The 18,455-nt window shown below is 44.5% G+C and overlaps 1 protein-coding gene and 3 long non-coding RNA genes across 4 annotated transcripts; 3 read left to right on the forward strand and 1 right to left on the reverse strand.

Moving 5' to 3' along the window:
* The first annotated feature begins 7,727 nt into the window (after positions 1–7,727).
* LOC134442618 (uncharacterized) lies at positions 7,728–10,174 on the forward strand. Its single transcript, XR_010033415.1, has 3 exons — positions 7,728–8,295; positions 8,564–8,675; positions 9,705–10,174. It is a non-coding gene; the product is annotated as an uncharacterized LOC134442618 (long non-coding RNA).
* Positions 10,175–10,218: 44 nt separating this feature from the next.
* Positions 10,219–10,646, forward strand: LOC134442623 (uncharacterized). The gene is made up of 2 exons (XR_010033416.1): positions 10,219–10,340; positions 10,465–10,646. It is a non-coding gene; the product is annotated as an uncharacterized LOC134442623 (long non-coding RNA).
* Positions 10,647–10,939: 293 nt separating this feature from the next.
* On the reverse strand, positions 10,940–12,570 carry LOC134442617 (uncharacterized). Its single transcript, XR_010033414.1, has 3 exons — positions 12,325–12,570; positions 11,719–11,888; positions 10,940–11,289 (listed from the first exon to the last, which is right to left on the reverse strand). It is a non-coding gene; the product is annotated as an uncharacterized LOC134442617 (long non-coding RNA).
* Positions 12,571–13,045: 475 nt separating this feature from the next.
* On the forward strand, positions 13,046–18,105 carry LOC134442619 (uncharacterized). Its single transcript, XM_063192671.1, has 6 exons — positions 13,046–13,153; positions 15,570–15,862; positions 15,953–16,152; positions 17,296–17,389; positions 17,484–17,662; positions 17,912–18,105. The coding sequence occupies exons 1-6, from the start codon at positions 13,058–13,060 to the stop codon at positions 18,103–18,105; spliced, it is 1,056 nt and encodes a 351-aa protein (XP_063048741.1). The 5' UTR covers positions 13,046–13,057.
* Positions 18,106–18,455: the final 350 nt, after the last annotated feature.

An 18,455-nucleotide genomic window follows, 5' to 3' on the forward strand; every position in this document is an offset into this window, starting at 1 on the left:
TTGTTGAAAAAGGCAATAGAGATGGTGCCACAAGGGGAAGTAAGCGCAGGCTTGTACAGCCGGTATTTTCTTGTCCCGAAAAAAGGCGGGGGATTTCGGCCAATCTTAGATTTAAGGAGGCTGAACAAATCACTCATGAAAAGAAAATTCAGGATGCTGACCAACCGCCAGCTCCTTCAATTTGTGAAACCAAACGACTGGTTTGTAACCATAGACCTGAAGGATGCATATTTTCACATAAAGGTGGTGCCAAGGCATCGGAAATTTCTCAGATTTGCATTCAGAGGGAAAGCATATCAGTTTTCGCGTCTCCCATTCGGTCTAGCCCTATCCCCTTTTCTGTTCACAAAGTGTCTGGAAGCGGCAGTCGCACCATTACGCCAGCAGGGGGTGCGCTTGTTCAACTTTCTAGACGACTGCCTTCTTTGTTGTCACTCGCAAGAGTTAGCTGCACAGCAGGCCAGTCTTGTGCAGGCACACCTAGGCCAGTTGGGATTTGTGATAAACAGGAAGAAGTGTGTTCTCAAACCAAGTCAGACTTCACAGTTCCTAGGCATGACACTGAATTCTGTGACTATGACAGCTCACCTCTCTCAGGAGAGAGAGTAGCCGCAATCAAGACCTGTGTGGCCCAATTCAGAATAGGCCAATGGGTGTCATCTCACCTCTGCCAGAGGCTGCTGGGAATGATGGCAGCAGCAGCAGTCTCCCTGCCAATGGGGCTACTGCGCATGCGGCCTTTTCAAATGTGGTACCTGTCTCTGAAGCTCAACCCCTCCAAAGACAAATACCGCAAAATAGTAGTGAATTCAAAGTGCAGGAAGGCCCTCACAATATGGAGATCCTCCCAATTTCTCAGTGCGGGGGCGTCTCTAGGCATAGTGACGCACCGAGTGGTGATTACGACCGACGCGTCTACAACTGGTTGGGGGGCAGTCTGCAACGGGAGATCGGCGAACGGTCGTTGGTCTGCAGCCCAGGCCAAAGCTCATATAAATGTGTTGGAGCTGCAGACAGTGTTTCTAGCCCTACGGTATTTTTTGTCAGTGGTGAAAGGCCATCATGTTCTGGTGAGGACCGACAACACCACGGCCATGGCATACATAAATCGCCAGGGGGGCGTGCGCTCCCTGGCTTTACACCGGTTGGCGAACAGTTTACTGCTATGGGCAGCAGATCACTTGTTGTCTCTCAGAGCAGTTCATATTCCAGGTCACCTCAACTGTGGAGCGGACCTACTCTCAAGGGGCAACCCGCAGGCAGCAGACTGGCGTCTCCATCCTCTGGTGGTCGATCAGGTATGGCGGCGGTTCTACAAAGCCGAAGTGGACCTGTTTGCCACGAGACAGAACACACACTGTCAGCTTTGGTTCTCTCTGGGGGGAGACGACCCACCTCTGGGGGTGGACGCACTGGCACATCCGTGGCCGGGGCGGACGTCTTTATGCATTTCCTCCAGTGCCTCTAATTCCTCAGGTGCTGAGCAGAGTCATGGAGGAGAGGAGAGAACTGTTGTTAATAGCCCCCCTGTGGCCGAACCGGCCATGGGTCGCAGAGTTGAACAGGATGTCAGTACAGCCGCCGTGGGAGTTGCCCTCACGGAGGGACCTGCTGTCACAGGCGGGAGGATCCATATGGCACCCCCGGCCGGAGCTGTGGCAGCTCAGGGCCTGGCACCTGAAAGGGGAAGGCTGTTAGCATCAGGACTATCTGAGGCAGTAGTCAATACTATTCAGAGTGCTAGGGCTCCATCAACTCGCTCTCTCTATACGCTGAAATGGCGTTTATTCGAGCAGTGGTGTATCTCACGGGGTCATGACCCCATCAACTGTGCTGTAGGTGTCATATTAGATTTTTTGCAGCACATGTTTGATGATGGTAAGGCTGCCTCTACACTAAAGGTGTATGTGGCAGCTATCTCTGCTTGTCATGTGGGCATAGGTGGTGCAACACCTGGTAACCACCCTCTGGTGTCACGATTTATGGCTGGGGTGAGACGGCTCAGGGCCCCTCACAAACAGCTGGTGCCCTCATGGGATCTGTTAGTAGTGTTACGTGCTCTTACTGGGCCTCCCTTTGAGCCCCTGAGTGAGGTGGACATGAAGCTTGTTTCCCTAAAGACGGCTTTCTTGCTGGCCCTGGTGTCAGCAAAACGCATAGGTGATATTCAAGCTCTCTCAGTGAGCTCGACTTGTATGCAGTTCTCCGGAGCAGGTGATAAGGTCATTATGCGTCCAAATGCCGCATACACGCCCAAGGTAGTATCTACTCCCTTCCGTAATCAAGTCATTGAGTTAGTCAGTTTCTCACCTCCTCCCTTTGCATCAGCAGAGGAGGAGCAGTTGAACAAACTGTGCCCGGTGCGGGCTCTGCGTTGCTATGTGGAGCGCACCAGGTCTTTCAGGCAGTCTGATCAGTTATTTGTGTGTTTTGGCACTCAGGCTAAGGGTAGGCCACTGTCAAAACCAAGCCTTTCACGCTGGATAGTGGAAACCATTGAGCTGGCTTACAGCAGCCAGTCTCTGGAAGCTCCAGAGGGACTGCGCGCTCATTCGACTCGAGGAGTCTCTTCTTCTTGGGCCCTACTGAAGGGTGTCTCCATAGAAGAGATATGCAGAGCAGCCAGTTGGAATTCTCATCACACATTCATTCGTTATTACATGTTAGATGTGAGTGAGCCTAGTTTTCTGCAGGGTGTTCTGGGAGCAGTGAACCTGTGATTACCCAGATTTACAACCCTTTTTGGAAGTGTAACAAATGCATAACATGTTGGTCTCTAATGTGCTTAATCACCACATATTATCCCTGCATTTACCCCTATTAATAATAAGCCCATAAGGTGGGTGCTTAGGCCTCCACTGTAATTCACGCGTGATGGGATACGGTCCCATGTGTTAGATCGCAGTCCACTGCGATAGGGAACGTCTGGGTCACGACTGTGACCTCGGTTCCCTTAGCAGGGACCAGATCTAACACTGCGTTGCGATTACAGTGCCTTGCTGGGCATAATGCTCAGTATTGAAAGAGGCCGAGGCTGCGTCATACCCAGCTATTTATGCCCTAAGGGCGGGCCCAGGGGATGACTGACAGCCTCTCAGCCATTCGGCGTGAGTAGAAAGTGCTTCGATTGGATCCGTGCATACGTCACGTCCCATGTGTTAGATCTGGTCCCTGCTAAGGGAACCGAGGTCACAGTCGTAAAGGAAGTTGTTTCTTAAAAGAAAAGGGGAAAATGTTGTGTCTTGCACTTACCTTTATCCTACCTGCAGATGGCGCCACCGCGCATCTATAAATAGAACTGCTGTAAATGAATTCGAGGAGTTGGAATAAACGTGTACAGTACAGTCCGTGTCTGTCATGCCTGCGTGCTGATGTTACTTACTTACCTGCTACCTACGATACCACAAGATGCAGTGCACTTCCCACCCTCAGCTTAACGGCAAATAAGTGCAGATATTTTGGCTGACACAAGTGCGTGGATTGAGACGTGATTTTTCATCTTTTGACATCAATTCCGGCTCGTTTTTGTTTTGGGGGGGCGGGACTAAGAGTGTTGAAAAACGGTTAAAACAATGTTTACAAACAGTCCTTACTACTGAACAAAAAAACTTCTGTACATTAGAGTTCTGTTTCTGGACACATGAAAACACGTTTGAAACCATGTAAACTTATAGTTTTCTATTAGAGTGGACCTTTAAGCAGGCGGCAGGCTTTGGTGCTGGCAAGGGTGTTAAGTCCCGCACTGGCTTGTTGTGAGGATGGTCATGGCTAATCCAGCTGTCAATGTTGCCTGTCATTGTGCCTTTACTGTACTGCTGCACTTCATCTGTCTGTGTGCCTACACTCATGGTTTAGGTAGGCCTAATTGATATTCTTGCAGAATGTCACACTCAGTAGTACTTTCGCCGTCTACCTCAAAATTAATGGATGTATGCCTGACCTACGGAAATAAAGAATATGTTTGCAGTTCAAAGGCATTTGTTTGCTTGTGTTAATTTTATACTAAGGTGATATACTGTGTAATTTGTAGATCTATTTTAGCAGTGTGCATTGTTTTATTCAGTAGTAAAATAATCTAAATGTTTAATTCTTCCTTTGTGAAGTTGTAGTTATACTTTTCTTTATATGTCAGACTTTGATACTTGAATGGGAAATAAGCTATCCTATAATGATGATGAATATTGAGGGTAAATGACTGGTTAAAAAGGGTCGGGTTTGCTATTTGGTGTAATGCAACAAGACATTAAGTGTACTAAATATAGGCTACATTATATAATGGATTTGTTGGGTTGGGTACTATACCACTGAAAGCCAAAAAACTATTTAAGAACTGCACCCAAGCCTGTGGCCTAAAATTTTAAAGAAAGGTTGGAAGTTTAATGTATCTGACATGCCCACTAGCTGACATGGTGTAGTTGTAGATGGAGGTAGCGATCGCCAGATATTTAATCTTAACCCACCCCAAGTAAATAAACAACCTGTTTACAGCTGTCGCCCACCACAGTTGTTCAGTTGCAAGTTTTCAAAGCTAACATGGAATTGCACAATGTTTTTTTATTACCCTTGGTGAGTAATTTTGCATTTAGTCTGTCTTTCATACTATCATACTGTCCTGAAGTTGTTCTACTAGATGAGTGCGCCGTTGTCGTCTTTTCAGGCGCAGCGCAACCAAAGTTACGTTGCCATACGTTGTAAAATTGAACACAGAGAGGGTTGCGTCCAATTTAAGCCTGTTGGTGGACCTAGTCTCTGGACGCCCTAATGGATCAAATATCTTTTCCTCTATGTAATCTTCATCCAAAAAATGGTCAATGCAGAAACTGGCATATGTGTTGACAGGAGGGTTTTTCCTCTTTAGCGCGGCCAACAAACGGTGGAGGACCGTTTTGCGCTTCAAGGGCAGGTGATGGAAATGAACTGCCTTGCTCTTACTCGCGGTAAAACGGTAAAATGTATTCTTGCAGCCAGGTGCAATACAACAAAATCTCTGAATGTCGTTGTGTCCGTCTCCGATGTAGGCTACTGTAGAATTTCCAAGGCAACACACCCAGTGATGTAACGTTCTGCCGTGGAACATGATGGCGCTACACAGTTGCAAAAATGTATCTTTCTCAAACTTATTATATTTTAACCAGTGTCACTGACACTATTAAGGCAACTCGAATGGATAGACTAAGACTCAATATTTCTAATGAGGCCAACTTTGTCTAGTGTTTCATGTCCACTTTAACTTTTCAGTAAGGTTGTAGGCTAACCTGTATCAGGGTAGGATTTTGAATTTCTGACGTAATTAATGAAGAAACACCGCTAGCAAAGTTAACTATGAGTCACGTCAGGATTGTTTTGATTAGCAGCTGATGGACGTTATTTTGTTAGGCTACTCAGGATATAAACGCCAAACGTTAATGTGACACATTGATGTGGTAGCTTTGAAGATAACTGTAGCCATCGCGTCGTGTGATTTCGTCTAGCAAGTTTGAGACAGGGCTCAAAACATAGGCTATGCAAGTTAGCTTACCATGGTGCTGGTTATGCCTATCGATACCCAGGTGAGAATATGAGAGCCCATAACAGCTTAACAACTGTGATGCATGACAGTTCAGTGGCCAGATTCACAAAAGTTTTCTTAAGATTAATCTTAGGAAGATTCTTAAGACAAAAACTAAGAAGTTCCAAAGATTTATCTTGAAGTGGTGGTTCGTTATTTTAGACATTAAGCCACTTTGAGTGATATTCCTCAATATTTTCGTAAGAACTAGGCATTTCTTACGAAATTCTTACATTTATGACTGAAGAACTTCTTAACGAACGTTCTTGTTGGGGGGAAAAAACGTTCGCGAGACTAACGTCAATAACGACAATTGTTAAAGATGGAGGCGAAGAGGTCGAGGAATTTCTCGAAGCAGGAATTGGAGGTGTTAGTGGAAGAAGTTTCCATAAGAAAAAAGCTATTATTGTGGAAATTTGACAACATGGGGGTGACAGCCGAAAACAAAAAGAGGGGATGGGCGAGGGTTGCCCAATCTGTGTCATCAGTGGGAGGTCTGAATCGAGACGCCGAAGCGGTAAAGAAAAAGTGGGCCGACATCAAATCTCTAGCTAAGAAAATAGGAGTCGAAAGGGCCAGGGAGCATAGGAAGACGGGTGGTGGGGACACAGGACCCACATCTGAACAGAAGGTCACACCAAAGCGACCACCTCCATCACAACGTGTTGCTATTCCTGAACCTCCAGAAAAGAAGCCTCGAATTGAATCTATGGATGAAGTAGATGTTGTAACGACTCCTAAAGAGAAGGCAGAGCTCGACTAGCCTGAGTATCATCCTCCGTAGTGACCGCGCTAGCTCAATACTTTCGCTTGCTGACCACGGAGTCTGACCCTGCAGCCACCCCTGGCAGTTGGAATTCAGATATTCGTTCAGTATCTGAACAGCCAATAGGCTCGCTGATAGTCTAAGCCCCTCCCCAAGCCCTCTTACATATTCAACTGAAATACAACAACTTGATGATGGCGATGTGATGTCTGTAACCAGGACATTTGATAGTGCTTGGTGTAAACTGGGACATTGCCGTCCGCCAAGACCTTTGACGGGCTTTCGGCACTGACACTGCGCAGCTCTTGGGCAGTCACACTGGGCGTTTCTCTTCTGTTCACTTTAATGGTTTTAGTTGACAGTTAATATCTTCATAACAAGGTTGGAACAAGCGCAGCCCCATTTCAGTGTTACTTTTTTTGCTGTCACACTCGACGCATATACACAGACACAAACTGGGAAGGAGAGAGGGTGGGGGCTGCTCCGTGGGCTGTGCATTTGGCGCATATTAAACAACGCAACTAGTAGTTTCCCAATAAAATTTGAATCATAATGCCGTGGATCCAATACTATAATATCATATAATATTGTCCTTAAGTCTGAGCGATGCATTGATTATTTGTTTAGGGTACGTTTTCTGCCAGCTAAATGCAAGGGGGAAGGGGGCTATATTAGCAAACAAGACGATTGCACAGTTAGCCTGCTAATTTTAAATATGATCACCTGGAGCTAATAGCCTTCACATGGCTTAATCCATCCCTGTTATCAGTCCGCTTGAGGTTTTTGCTTCGGGAAAGTGAAAAAATGAGGTCCTAATTAATCTTCAGATGGTGTCGGACCCTGACGGTGCCATAGGCACACGTTGTATGTCTCCCTGAAATCGTAGGTTTTTGACGGACCTCGACAAGTTCTACACTCCTTAGTTACCGTTGCTGAGCTCGGATTGGTTGGCGGCCGTTTGTGGGAGGGGTTTTGCGAAAGGCTAATTCCCTCATTAAGTGAGATAATTTCCAACTGCCGGGGGTGGCTGCAGGGTCAGACTCCGTGGTCAGCAAGCGAAAGTATTGAGCTAGCGCGGTCACTACGGAGGATGATACTCAGGCTATGTGCGTATCACAAAAGCTGCCACACCGTAGTGCATCATGTGTCACTCACGTCTGTCTCTACCCGCCACTGAAAATGCATTGTGTGGTGTCGTGGGGAGGGAGACTGATTTGACAAGACAAGCGAAATAGTCGCTATATTTGGCCAGATTGAGCCTGAAAGTCGCTAGATGATTTTTTTTCTCGCCAGAGGTGGCCAAAAGTCGCTTAATCGGCAACACTGCGTGTTAAGAAGCAGGTATTTAGTGCACACACTTTGAAAACTGACAGTAATTTCAATCTTTGTACAGGACTTAAAGGTGGGGTAGGAGATGTTTTTCTGGAACATGTTTTACCATATCATCTGAAAAACCCCTCATGACGCCATAGCACCCATTAAAATAGAGTGTTTGGAAAAAAAACGAAATCTTTTGGTCCAGTGTAGAGGGCGTAGTCAGAAGAAAACGGCAACCAATAGAAGTAATACTCATCATCACTTCTATTGGTTTCTGACACGTCCATCAACCACCAGCACTCACCCCTCCTCCCTGCGCGTTCACCGACTCGTGAACTTGACCGACCCCGCCCCCATCATTCATGCACACGCGACGAGGCTCATCATCACTCGGCTAGCAAGGTAACGAGAGTTAGCAGCAGGCTGAGCTACTTGGAAACTTTGCTGGCTTTTGCAGAGCTACAGGAAGAACTTTGGCTTTTGTTACACTGGACTAACCATGTCAGGATAACATAGTCCCTTGGATTATAGTCATTGGACTCGCAAGACCAGATTCCAACACGGGCTGACAATTGGAAATGGGACCTGACACTCTTGGACACAGATGTCGGCTACGGCAGCGGCTTCAAACATAGGCTTTGGTGACCACATTTCTAATCGAGAGGTGAGGTAATATATTTGTCTGTATAATATTTTGTGAATTGGTTTAGGACACAGTGGTGTCTTTTTTTTAAGCAAGTAGGCCTATCCATTGAGAGGGGTCAGAGGATTAGCTCAAGTTCCAACATATCTAGCTTAACATAGCTGCTACCTTAATCGCGTTATTTTTGGTGTTTTTTTTCCCCCTGTGGCATTTATTCTGTGCGCATAAACACGTTTTCAGAATTGCTCTGTGTAACTCAGACGGTTACTCTTGTGTGTTTTGCTACTAGAATCTAGTTGTGCGAACGAGCGACAAACCAGCTGGGAGGATGGAAGCACCTGTTCTCAATTCCCCTTCTCCACCCGCGTTCAGTAACTAAATACGGATTCACCCCGTAATAAGTAAGTAACCTACCATGTTTACACACACATTACTTTGACCAGCAAAGCCCATGTCTTTCTAGTGGTTTACAAAAATATATCGTTTGCATGTTTTGCTTTGGGTATGTACGTCTCTGTTGTATGACGATGGTAATACTGTGGCAAGGACAAGCACAACCTGTTCGCCACTCCAGCATTGCAAAATAGATTGCCTTTGGGTTTTCAAATGTAACATGATTGTGGGTGTAGAACTAATGTTGTTAACTCGCTGATGTCGTTTTTGAGAAGACAGTAGTTTTGCATTTGATAAATACCACCTAATGACCATGACGGCTACACAGCAGATCTTTATTGTGATGGCTACACTGAATGATCACATGGAGATGCCGGTACATTATTTGTTTTTACCATGGTTATATAGAAATGTTCTGCTTTGTCCATTCCAATGTTGTGGTGTTTTCCATAGCTGTTCCTTGCTCCTGTATCACAACATATCAAGGCTGCCAAGTAAATGAAGGATGAATCACCACACACTGGTAGTTTATTTGCTGAACAATGCGTTTCGCTATTGCTTCATCAGGTTCACTCTCACATCAAGGCTGCCTTTGAGTTGTTAAAATGTTTTTCATGTTTGTGGGTGTAATTTCGTCCAGTTGCAGATACTACTATCCTTTTTGGAATGTTATGCCTTTAAGAAACAATGGTTCTATCTGACAAAAGCATATGACCAGATTCTGTAGTTGTAATTGATACACTAAATTATAATATTCCTATATGTGTGCGCGCGCACACGCACTATAGTTTTCAATTCAATACACTGTGGCACTTTTCAGTCTTTGAGGTTGCTGGAATCAACACAGACTACCTCCATGCACCTTATCAGAACACTTTGCATGTTTTTTGTGTACTTGTCCCCTTTGTGTATTGCTGCTAATCTGTCTCTTTCTAGGTTCTGTTGGTTGCATGCAGATTGTGCCAGATGATTTATCTGTCTATGGTCTTAGCATGGGCTCTGTGCTAATATGCAATTTGTGCTCTTTTTTCCCTCAGGTCAACCGCAGACAGGGTCCTTCCACAACCACATACTTATGCCAGTAAAAGCTACAGCTCTTCTCCGATCCAAGAAGCCTGGACTGCAGTCACCATCTCAACACACCAACCAAGAGAAAGGCGGATGGCTCAATTCAGTATGTAGTTCTGCAAATATACTCAAAGGTCTTCACAGCCCCCCATGGTGCTGAATGCATTTACATTTATTTTTGTAAGGTAAAAACAATGCTGATTACAGATCATAACTTGGGCCATGAGTGAAATTTGAGGTAGCAGCCATCACCTGATGGTGAGAGGTGGTCCTAAGATCACAGAGAGAAGCAGGTTAAAATCCCATCCTTACCTCTCCCTACCTACATCTCCATCCACAGCTGAAGTGCACTTGAGCAAGGCACACAACTCCACTTTGCTCCTGGGACTGTAGCCAACACCCTGTAAAACCCTGCTGTGTAATTTGATGTAATGAAGCCCTAATATAGTATAACACATTGCTTGTTTCAGATATGGAAAAATTGCACAATAAAAGTTCCAGGACATGAAGGCTGCATACTGTGAACGTCAACCTTCAGGGCACCGTCCTGTGCAGAAGACTTTCTGCCCCAAGAGGGATGGCTGACGGCAGACACTCACAACCAGGTGAGCCCAGATAAAGGAGTTATTTTTGGTGTCCCTGCCCCAACAACCCAGGTTACTTACATTTAAAATGTCACTGGAGCTACTGTCAGATATGTGATTTCTAATTCTGTTTATCTTTTTACAGCACAGACGCCTCCAACCTCAGACTAGGCCCTTCACAGTTGCTGCACTTACCCACCTTCCCCGAGTTTTTGTGTGGTAATGACAACTGTAAATATAGTATAAAGTAATGTATCTAGTGTCATGTGTAATACATTGTTTAAATTGTCCATACATTTCAATGACAGTAAATATTGGTGGACACAATTTGACTGTGTGGCTTTTTTTTTAAATTCATTCTCTGACTGAAAATGCATGGTTACATAATTTATATATTCCACAAGACCACAATCAGAAGATTTGACAGGTTGCATTTAGTTTCTATGTATAAAAAAAAAAAACAAAGGTAACAAGACAAACATGGTTCCAAACAAAAAAGGTGAGATGTATAAATGTACAGATTAATGCTCCTACAGATAATGAAAAATAAACTCTGCACACTGCCGGTTTGTGTGTTTTATACCGTACTCTGTATAAACCTTTTATATTGCTGTAGTGGAGCAGGGTAACCCTGGCTAATCCTGGGTATTGTACTGTGTATTACAACGTCAACCCTGTTCAAGTGCCCCATACTGTCTGTAGGCTGCATGCCTGAAGAGTCCGTTTCTCTCACCTAGTCCTACATCAGCCCAAAGTCTTCCATCAAAACTGAGAACACCACAGCATTTCCTTTCAATGTTCATGGGCATCTCCTTACAGATTGCGCAGAGGCGCCAGGTTGGTTGTGCTACTGGGCTGTGGCTGAGGACCAGATGTCATGTGCCAGGTCGAACATCAAACTGGGGTCACGGATCAGGGCACGCTGCAGTAACCGATGGGATTGCTTCAAATTCAATGATTGAATCAAGGCCTGCAAAGCAATAAATACGTTTTATGTAATGCATTTTCTATTTGATGATGGGGACTAAATAACTATTGACAATTAGACCGATACGGACATAAGCAATCATTGTGTATATAAATGAAGATGTGCCAATTGAATGCATACAACGTTTTGCAGTCAATTTCTTACAAACTGGTGTTGTGCCAGGGGCACACAGATGTATGAAGTAGAAGGGCTTTTATGGATGTACTTGAACTACCACTGTGTTGTGTACCTACAACCATGTCATATCACACTAGTACTCATAGGAGTAGAAATGTTGTAATGGGTGTTATCACAACAGGTGTACTCGTGCAGCCTAGAGTACATCTGTTGTGATAACATCCATACAATACTTACACATCTGGAGGAATACAGCAGGACATATGTTATTGTGGGATGAATGTACATCCTTACAGTTAGCAGGGCGTCAATTCTGTTGGAGTCTTCCTAATCAATATCCCCGACCTCTGCTGCGTCTATCTTCCTCCTCCTCCATCTCTGGCCATCGGTCCTACTGGGCTGTTAGGTCGTTATGATTGTGATGGGCCAGGAAAGCTGGAGCTCTCGTCGTGGTCGTGGAAGGTCTAAAGCATATGAAAATATCGTCAGCCAAAACAATTTAATTAGCGTTGATCAGTTCGGTTGTTTTTCTTTACTCCCTCTGTTCCTGTGTCTGCGCGTGCGGCAACCCAAGTGAAATATCCCCGTAAGATTCGTACATAACTGACGTCCTTGCCTAAAACACTACGGATTGTGGTGTCGGGTATATATAAATACAATAGTAAAATGTATATTGCTGTACACATCTGTCAAAATAAATCCATGTCAGTACTGTAGCTACTGGCTACTGTCTAGGGATGACGGTATAGCATCTGTCCTCAGTGTTAGGAAGTTAGAATGAGATAACATGTATCAAGTCAAGTTCAATAACTAATCTAGTATACATCTACTGTCATCAATATTTCTTGAAATGGCAACCATGACGGCCTGTGCGTTTATTGTGATGTTGAACATTCTTACCGTAGCCGGAGACAGTGCCATGGCTGGAAGTTAGCTTGGCTAATCGATTTGACGTGGCTTCTAGTTCTAGCCCCGCCTCGTGAGCTCTCGTGGGTTCCCGGGATAATCCGAACACTTGACAGACTGCATGCGCGTTCATGTGTTTTGAAGGCGTGGCTTTGAGGGGAGGGCTGAAGGGAGAGGCGGGCTGTGTATTTTCAAAAATATAGCTCACAGGAACCGTTTTTCAAAGATCTCCTACTCTACCTTTAAGTCTAAAGAGGCTTTTAATATGTATGAATACCTAGAGCCCTACAGGTATGCTAACAAGATGACCTACTGGAGAAGCTCAAACATAGAGAAGTCATCTACAAAAAATAAAGGAACCCCCCAAAAATGTGGCCCTAACAGAAAGCTAAACCTGCGGGATAAATTCCTCCTCACTTTGATGCGTCTCCACCTTAGCCTGACCATCAACTTCCTTGGCATTATTTTCGGACTTGTGCCAAGTTCTTGCTCAGAGATCGTGAACAGCTGGGTTTGGTTCTTATCACAAAACCCCTGATTGTGTGGCCAACTAAAATTGCTATTACAGACAGTTTGCCACCACAGTTTAGGATGAGATGTAGGAAAATTCGGTGCATCCTTCACTGTACAGAAATCTTTATTGAGAGACGCAGATGTTTGGACTTACAAGCAGCTACCTGTACACTACTGTACATTATTCATTCATTCTGCACGATACGATACCTCCATGGATCATCTATGTTTCACGCTGTTTCGTGGTCCGAAACGGATCAGGATGAAAGCTGAGGACATGACCGTGGACAAAATCTCAAGGATTTTTCAGGTGAATAAATAAAATATAAAGATGGTTGGCCATCCTGTATGGTGTGTGTTTGCTTATTAATAATTTGTTCGACAATTGCAACAGTCCAGTAGGGGATGCTCCTGCAACTGTCGTGCTTGCATGCATGTTAAGTCGTGCTTGCAAAGTTATGATTGTGAGCGTCCGATCCGAAATTAGATGTATGTCCGTTCCGTACAGTGGTAAAATAGTGTTGTTGACGTGCACTTTTAACAGATTGTAAGACTATATTGCTCATTTTCTTGTCATTTCAAGTTTTCCAGTAGGCAGTTGCAACATTAAACTCCCACGAGCTAGACGATTCACTTGCATGACGTGTTAATGTTTCGTAGATGCCGACACAGATTGCTTTCAGAGTGACTCGGTATAAGCTTAAGCTCACATTTACTATTAACTACTTGTTTTATTGTTGGGTGTAGTAGAGAATTCAACACCAGAGACTAGCTCGAACACAAGACTAGCCAAGCTAGTAGAACCTACCCGCGCTGCTATGATAAAGCGCAGAATGCTCCAACCCTTGTCGTAGTGAGCTGCGTTATCTGCGCAGCACAGCCACAGGCAAATGTGAGCCGTGCATTGATCGAAAGTAGTGGGATGTGCGATTTGTAGGCTACTTCAATCAAGGTCTGTTGACTGGATACTCGAAATGCTCCTTCCCAATCATTGTAGGCCTAATCTTGCCTTCACGAGCATCATACAGATGTCGATGTATCAACATCAGTCAGTTGGCCTTTTACAAAGAGTAACTTATTTGACATTGTGTAGCAATGTCGGAAAGAACTGCATGCATTCATGAATGAAATCCATATCCAACGGCAAGGCAAGCAAGCCTAACATTAGCCATTTGGTGTACCATTGCGCCCTCTGGCGTTGCATATAAAATGTCATTTTACACATCATTTTAAAGTGACTCAGGGCGCACACGCTCACGCTGCCGATTTGATATCAGTGCTACATGGTCAACATGAATGTGTGGACCATAACAGTGTAATGACCACAGTGAACGCGCACAACACATGACGATGGGAATGAACTTCTCTATGAGAAATACAGTCAATTAAAGATTCAGCTACTTTTAAAAAGGTGTCTGAATGTGCAGATGACACAGTATTAGGGCCTACTGACTGTAGGAGACCGATTTCCTCGGGTTACTGTTGTTGCTGGAACGACATCGCAAAGTTCCTGGATCAGCATCTGGTTTGAGTGGTTATCTATGTCAGATTTCGTGCCAGTAACGCCTTCTGTAGCCTATGGATTAAGTTCTGCAGAAGTGTCATGCTGTTACAAAATACAATTATTCACTGACAGGGGAAGTTTATGTTTTGGTAAAGGCATAATTTGCCATGTTGTTAGGTTGGTGCACACATTTTCACTGACAGGTTATGTTTAGGAATTAGTTTAGGCACAGTTCCACATAGTAGCCACTGTAATAGCCTACCTAGCCATAACCAGAGCCGTAGGCTACCACCGTGACGGCACTTGGCATGCCCGTTAATTTTTGGAATCAGACCTAGAATAGGCTAACATACCAGATGTTGATCCAGGACCAACTTTGCGATGTCGTTCCAGTAACCCGAGGAAATCGCGGTCACTTGTCACATTTACACAATAAGCGCAAGCATTGGCCGCGTTCGTGATGGCGCACAGCAATGGCTGTGCAGCGCGCAAACACACCTTGTCATTTAAATGTATTCCAGTATAAATTGAAATGGCACAGTAGTGGTAGCAATGCGCCCTCAAGAGCGTAGAGAAACTTTATTGATCCCCAGGGGAAATTCAGGACCACAGTGCGGGACCACAGTGGGAGGTCAATTGAAATAGATTTGAATTTGTAGTTTCTAGAATTACTTCCGGGTCATTACACTTTCTGATTTAAGGATCCTGTTGCATTGCCGTATTAAAGGCCATTGTTTAATCGTCTGGGCGATGGTATGGACCTTGTAGCAATACCCCGCAATAATGAGCTATTAAGCAATTTATTTATACCGTATGTGGCGTGGTCATAGAGAGGCATAATATATCCCGTTCTTTGCCTACAGTAAGCACAGACAATCTGTAGAATTACTTCCGGGCCTTGCTGTAGTGTAGCCTATACATCAGTATAAAAGTCTTTATATAAATCTACAGTATGGTGCAGCCAGAGCATAGTAGAATGGATGAGAAGGCTAACTCTGCTGATCCGCTTGTAAGCACAAATCTTACATTCTTTTACTGCCTTTGAAAAATTGTGTTCGTTTCCATAACTCCCTCAATAATGTTAACCTGTGATGGTTTAAATTGTAGAGTCATGGTCCACAATTTAAACTATTCCAATAATTAGTTTGCTTGTTCAACAGTTGATTGTCAAGTCATTCCCAATTCCCAATTACATGGATTGCAACATTCTGTGTCTCTACAGGTTGCTCCGGAGTCTGTTTACTTAACAGATGATGTCAATGAAGCCATATTTCCCCTAGTCTCTGGGGAAATCCCAGGCACCTCCCTGATTGCATTGGGGCACTACGAGGTGCAAGGCCTGGAGAGGGCGAGCTCCAACAGCACACCTCTCGGCCCTACTCCTTCCTTCTCCTTCTCCCCCTCCTCTTCCTCTTCACCTACCCCTTTCTCCTTCTCTGCCTCTACCTCTGCCTCTGGCCCAAGGACCCTGCCACCACCAAGGGCGGGCCATTTTGGCAGCAGGAGTTTCCAGCGGTAAGTTGATTGACATTTTTTTTAAAGGTGCTCTTTGATGTCATGAAAAAACATGTAAATGCATACATAACATTACCATTGTGTATGTAGGTCCATCAACGTGGGGGAAATTTCAGGGAGTCGGCTTGTGACGTCCAAGACCTTGGTGGTCCGCTTCAGTGAGGGTGAGGCGAATGTCAGTGATATGACCGCCAAGGTCAAGGACGCCATGGGCCGCTCCCTGGAAGAGGGACCCATTGTCCTGACGGACAGCCAGGGCAATGCCCTTCAAGATACGGAAGGCACAAGAAGTAAGTTACGCTAATATAATTTACAATAATGTAACTTTCTTACACATATTTTCTGGTCCCTTACAAAAACCAACCATGGTTTTACTGTAGTAACCATGGTTCTACCATGATATATCATGGTTACTCTAAGTACTCTGACTTTTCACTATCGTTACAAATCATACAAAGACAAACATGACAACCATGAATAACCACGGTTAACTGTGGGTTTCGTGATTATACTGCCCATTATGGTGTAGGTATAAGCAAAGCAGATACCAGAAGTTGACAGTAGCATATAATGACACTATGAGATTGTTGATGAAGTTACCAAGATGGTCCAGTGCTAGCTACCTCTTTGTACACTCCAATGTGCCTGGGTGTGATGCAGTGTTGAGAAACGTTGTGTATAAGTTCATGTGCAGACTGGACTGCTCTCAAAACAGCATTATTGAAACCCTTGTGAGTCCAAGAAAGAGCTCTGTGAGGTTCTCCTCCAAGCTCAGACGACACTGGAGAGACTGCCTTTATGTCTGATGGGTGTGTACCCATCTTTTATTTATTTTATTTTTATTTTTTCTCCTATTTTTCTTTTCTTAACTTCTCTTGTTATGTAATTTTATACTGTTGTTTACCTTGATATGGTCCATGTGTCTGATATAAATAAAGAATTGAGAATTGAATGGATAAAAAAACCCATGCAAACCATGAATGACTACTGGTGGGCAGCCATGGTGTAATTGTTAGGGAGTTGGACTGAAGATCATAGAGTTGCAGGTTCAAATCCCACCCTAACCCCTCTGTACATCTCCATTCATGTTAGCAGTGTAATGAATAAATGCCATTTCACCCTGTCTGGAAAATTGCACCCCAAGCACAATCAGCAGAGGAGATACACAACAGCCATCTTTTTTATCATATTGCTCTCGAATACTTGCTATAAATTCAGGGCATAGACCAGGGGTGGGTAACATTTTTCATTCGAGGTGGCCACTTCAAATTACTCAGAGGGCTGTAAAAGTTCTCAGAGGGCCGTACTATGAACATAAACAAAGATTTCCTCCTGCACTTTAAGCCTATATTGAAGGCAGCCACCTTTAAAACAGACCCCACCTCCTATAATAAATGGAAGTCTGTCACCTAAAACAATTTCTGGTATTTCAGCATCCCAGTACTGGCGGCAAAACAGCCGACAAATTTTCGCCCTGACGGAGGAGGAGATGGAGGACCTGCAGGACGCCAGGAGGGCCAAAGTTAGGTATGTAACATTTTGTCACATTTTTGCACATCCATAACATGGTGGCACATAGACCTTTTCACACATTTTCCTTCTCTGCATTATGTCTTCTCAGTAGGAGAGAGGATCCCCATGGGGCACTGTTGGGAAGAGCGGAGGAGGTGAAGGTGGCAGGAGAAGGCCTGGAAAATATCGCAAAGGCGATGAGGCACCTATCCGAGGTGGCCAGCGCGCACCTCCAGAGGCCCAGCTTGCAGCCCGCCAAGGAGGCCATGACATGCCTCGTTTGCAAAGGTATAGATACATACATTTACAATGTGTTCATTCAGCTGTAACATACCCGCATTTTTATTAAAAATGCTAAAAAGTCAAGAGCCTGAATGCAGCGTATACAGTATGTCACTCCTGCACCAATGGTCAAACAACATATATGAGTCATGAGGCTACAATGGATGAAGTTCTAATCTCTACCTGACATATGTACTGCTTATGTTGCGTAGATCTGACATGACTAATTTATAAAATGTATTTTGACTTCTGCAGCAATCTTCGTGGAGCCACAGTTTGCGGCATGTTGTGGGTCCTTGGTGGGCTGCAAGTTGTGCGTGGAGACGTGGTGTGCCAACTCGGATACGTGCCTCAAATGCCGGGCCGAGGGGTTTGCGGCAAACCTCTATGCCGTTCGAGGGTTGGCTGCAGCGGCGGATTTTTTCAGTGAATTTGAGGTGCCAGAGTGAGTGAGTGAGTGTACCTAAAAAATATAAATATGATAATAATAATAATAAAAATATGATAACATGAAAATGCTTTGGTGGAATTACTTTAAGCAGACATTGATTGTTCCTTCTTGTGATTTACAGTAAGATCAGACCATACTTTATGACCAATTTTGAGAAATTTGTAAGGGTGTATAAACCGGTGTGTGATTCTAAGAGATTCTAAGAGCCCAGCAGCATTGACAAGGCCCCTGGAAGGATGCTGATAACATAATTTGTCATTTTGGGGCCCACAATTTGAATCTTTCATGGGGCCCAACATTTTTAGCAGCGCCCCTGTCCCTGCTAGTGCATCAGATTTAGCCTCCAAA

Source organism: Engraulis encrasicolus, unplaced genomic scaffold (assembly GCF_034702125.1).
Source record: "Engraulis encrasicolus isolate BLACKSEA-1 unplaced genomic scaffold, IST_EnEncr_1.0 scaffold_184_np1212, whole genome shotgun sequence".
Classification (NCBI taxonomy): domain Eukaryota; kingdom Metazoa; phylum Chordata; class Actinopteri; order Clupeiformes; family Engraulidae; genus Engraulis; species Engraulis encrasicolus.